Genomic DNA, 4,419 nt, shown 5'->3' with positions numbered 1-4,419 from the left:
TATAGAAGGAGAAAAAAGAAATCTGCTGTAAACTTTGACGAAAAGCATACATAAAAATCATTCCCAGTTTAAATTTTCTCCTTCTAATCTGTATCCCTGTAGGAGAAATAGTGACTCTTTCTTTCATGCCATAGACATAGGAATAGGCAAAGCACCCATATCATCTCTGCCACCCAACCGGCTCACCCTCCACCTGATGGTCCATCCTGGGACTCCTGTTACCATAGTTGCCACTAGAGAATATGGAGGAGCTCAGACATGCAGTGGAGAAAGGGTGAGGAAGAACGGGCGCTCTGTGTGTGTGTGTCTATGCCTGTGGATGAGTGTGTGTGTATTTGCATCTATTCTATCCCCAAAGAATTTGAAGTGGTTTGTAAAATGACATCCTATATAACAGAAGAATTGAACACTTCAAGATACAGAAAAGAACCTTTGTGTATTATCCAAGGTGGGAATTTAGGAACAAGTAAAGTGATAAGCACCAAATTCTTTATTCTTTTAGTATATGTGTCATTTGATAGATGAACTATATAACATTTCTAAGATACTAGTAGTAGCCATCGAGTACTTTCTTCAGCACTTAATCCCCAATGTCCACAATAACCAAGTGATCCAAGTAGTTCATCAAAGACGCATCTGTTCTTTCCACTTTAGGGCCACAATAGGTTTCCTTTCCCATATTACAGGGCCGTATCAAGTCTTACTTTAAAATCAGAACACATTAAAATTACCACATATTATGAACAATGATAGTAGATATCAAAGGCCTATGAATGATTTTGATTCTTAAGAATATTTCTGCTTATTTTTGGAAAGACTGTGAGTTTTAAAATATTCCTCTGAAACACAGTCACCTGGGTACAGAAACATTCATTAAAAAGACATAAACAATGAATCCTTCATCCGGGAGGGGTGCCATAGCTCCTACATTGTACCTGTTAGGTGGGAACTTGACTTTACAAATGCAAACGCTGGACCCTAATCGTAAGTACTTTCGTATTAATCCAAAATTTAAAAAATAAATAAAATAAAATAAATGAAAAAAGTCCTAAATATTATTGCAAAATTAAATAGTCTCCAAAGCACACATGTAGCCCCACTTCTTATGATTAGCTCGAATATACATCTTCACATTCACCCCCTATACATACCTGTTACTCAGTCTATCCTTTGCCAAACAGTGACGCAAAAAGGAATCAAGGCAGAACTACCAGCATTTAGAATGTTGGTTATTCTACCCACCAGTCCTGAATAGAAATGAAAGTGACACTCGGGGTTCACCTACCTACATAGAGGACACCCTCTTTTGTCTTTCCCGCTGCTTCTGCCACACCCTGCTTGGTTTTTTCAGCGGCAGCCACGACTCCCTCCTTGGCCTTTGAAAGTCCTTTCTTGAATATATCCATGGCTAATGAATTCCTTTACACCACACTGGAAAGCATAAAGTACACTTTGAATGAGAACTTTGGGTAAAATAAATAAAATTAAAACCACTCCATTTAAAAACCACTGTAAATTCAGTAGAACACCCCCCCCCCAAAAAAAAATGTGAGACTTTTTTAAGCATTGCGAGACTCATTTCAACCATTGGGCAAAACAGCCTTTTTTTAGCTTTGGCATTAAAAATGTAGCATCTCCCATCCATCTTGGCTAGTAAAAGTCTCGCTGCCTAAACAGGGATTAGGATGAATCATCTGAGCTGTTCTTACTGCATTTCCGAAGTGAAGTTGCACGAAAAGAGACTTCTCTTCTCGTTCAGCTTCCCAGTTTCCAAAGGGTGACAGCATAAGTTGGAAGCAGGCGCAGAAGAAAAACCAAAGGAAAAGAAAGGGAGCTGGGGCTCAGGGCCAGGAGCATCCTTGAAACTCACCCCGAGAGAAGGCTACCGGGCTGATTTGGGGAAGGGGTGGGAGGAGAACTTGTCACCGGGGTGTGGCTGAGCCTCAGGTTAAAGAGAACCCCGGGGTGAGCGTTCTAATCCGCCAGCCCATCCCCGCCACCTCCCTCCCGCACGGCTATCTAACCCCAGCAGCTGTTGGCTCGCACCGCGGACCAGCCTCTGGGTGCTGCGCCAGCCCCCCGAGGGGCGTTCTCAGCCCCAATCCTAACGGAGCTGCTCGCGCTAGTTAACCCTTTGCCACCTGTTGACTCGCCCTCCCCGCGCTCCCATTTAATTATTCGCCAAATGCAGCTTGTTTACTCCACAGAGAAAATGGTCAGAGGGGTGGAAGGAAGGTGAGGGAGAAACAAAAGTTGGATGCTCAGGCAGCGTGAAGGAAAAGCGGATCCCGGGGGAGCAGCCTCACCGCCCAGCCTGTGGGGAGGGCAGCTGGGGAAAGCGGGGAGCGGGAGGAAGGCCGGGTCAACTTACTTTCCCCAAGCTCAGCGCAGGGACAAGTACGCGTAGACTTGGCACCGTGGGTCCCCCCGCCCCCGCGGCACGAACCCCCTCCCAGCGTCGGTGCTGCCTCCTTTCCCACCCAGGTTTCCCCGGCATTTCCAGAGACGTCCATTTAGATCCACCAGCACTCACCTGAATGCCTCTGCTTCTCCAGAACTCCGATTCCTCCCCTCTCTTAAAAAGATTTAAACGATTCCCAAATATTACTCGAATAGAAAGAGGGAGAGAAAGGAGCGCAGAGCAAGGGCGGAGGCGGAACCAGGAGAGGGATGGTCCCCGGAGGAGGCTGCTGGCAGCACAACCCGCCGACTGGAGGCTGGTGGCGTGGGAGGCGAACCCGCGAACCTGTCGTCGAATTGCCACTCCCCGTCCCCCGCACGAAAGGATCCAAGAGAGACCCGGGGTTGGAAGGGCCCGCGGGGAGGGAGCGCGAAGATGCAGAAGGCGCGCTGGACCCGGGTCCCCTAAAGCTCGCACGCACCTGGCTTCGGCGGCGCGGCGCTCGGCGGCTCACCGCGCTCTCTGGGCGCGTTTCCTGACCGCGCTCTGGCTCCTCCGCCCAGTGCTCCTCCCTCCCTCCACTCGCCGCCCCCGCCGCTGATTTGTCAGCGCCTTTGCCCGCCCCTAGCTCAGATTCCCTGCTTCCCCTGCCGCGTGCACTTCGGTCCTTCTCGCGGCTGCGGATGGGTGGGGGTGGGGACCGGTAGTGCCACCACCTGCAGCCGCCCATCTGGCCCGGGAGGCAGGAAGGTGTGGTGCTCAGTGCCTCAGCTCAGGTTTGGGGTCACCGGGACTCCTGCGACACCCGGGAGCCGGCAGGCTTGGGTGATGCCTCTGTCTTCCCATCCCCCTCCTTTCCGGCATCTACCTTCCCTCTGGTTCCTCAACGGGACCCCCTCGTCGGAGTCAACCTGGGGGTGCTGGAGGCCTCGGGGATCCACCCCAAAGGCAGATCCTGGCCCTGGGGGGAGCTGGGGAAGGAGACGGGCTGCTCAGGAAGGGGGTTCGGGGGGCACCGCCGAGAGCACGTTTCCCTCGGATCGCAGCAATTCGATAAGTGGTCCCGGGGCACAACGTGAAGGGTGGCTTTAGTCAAATAGCCTGGAGATTTTCGCGTGTTCTCAATCTAGGACCAGCCCGAAAGGGTCCCGCGGGTGGAGAAGAGACTCGTGAGGAAGAGTCACAGGTCGCAGAGGCGGGGGGAGGCTCAGCAAATCCTCTTCCCACCCCACTATCACCATTTCCTTTTCCGCCAATCAGCGGCTGCCAGACTCTGATTTTCCCATCGGCGAACAAGGAATAAATATGACCGTCTAAAACAGCAGGCAGGAGGCTCTGCTCTCTCGAAATGGCACTTACTTTCCAGACCCAAGTAGGAGGTCTGGGAGACAAATCCGGCGTGATCTACGCTCCTGGATGTCACATCCAATTTCTTCAGCTCCATCAGAGAGGGACGTTCTATGCACCACTCCACTCACCTTTCTGGCACAGGACCGGCGTTGCGCTCTGAGCTGACACCCCGGTTCCTTCTCCCCGCCACACGCACAGACACCGGTGAACTTAAGACAGTTTTTGCATGGCTTAATACATTTTCACCTCTTTTGGAGCCGCGGGAGAAGACAGACGGCTGATCCCGGATCACACGAGACAGGAGACCAAGCTCCTCCCACGAGCAGATTGCCTTACTCTGCGCCTGGGCTGGGAAGATGAGTGTAGCGCTGGAAAGAAAAACAAGTGGTTGCTGCGTGTTTATTATTTGGGGTTCATTTTATTTTTGCCGAAAATGATGCTTCCTCTGATCCTTTTCACGTATTTGGGTTCTGAAATTTGGGTAAAATCCAATTTAAGTCTATAAAACAACCTTGTGAAACACAGGGAACGGGAGCCAATGATTATATAGAAAAGTGTGTATAAAAGAAACTAGTAGAAAAGAGAAGCAATGTCACAAATACTTACAGCTTAACACGCCCTTGCACACTTGGGCTGCCCTTATGAAAAGCAGCCTTTTAATAACGCAG

At 50.5% G+C, this 4,419-nt stretch overlaps 1 protein-coding gene across 1 annotated transcript in view; it reads right to left on the bottom strand.

The window, feature by feature from the left end:
• The window catches only part of SNCA (synuclein alpha), a 115,040-nt gene extending 113,603 nt beyond the window's left edge, over positions 1-1,437 (bottom strand). Inside the window, exon 1 of the mRNA XM_023513359.1 lies at positions 1,286-1,437. Coding sequence (XP_023369127.1) covers positions 1,286-1,406 — 121 coding nt within the window. The 5' untranslated portion in view covers positions 1,407-1,437. The remainder of the gene's footprint in view (positions 1-1,285) is intronic.
• Positions 1,438-4,419: the final 2,982 nt, after the last annotated feature.

Source organism: Otolemur garnettii, unplaced genomic scaffold, assembly GCF_000181295.1.
Source record: "Otolemur garnettii isolate 467f Iridium unplaced genomic scaffold, OtoGar3 scaffold00039, whole genome shotgun sequence".
NCBI classification, from domain to species: domain Eukaryota; kingdom Metazoa; phylum Chordata; class Mammalia; order Primates; family Galagidae; genus Otolemur; species Otolemur garnettii.
The sequence above is the reverse complement of the archived record's forward strand: the minus strand, read 5'-3'. Positions and strand labels throughout refer to the sequence as shown.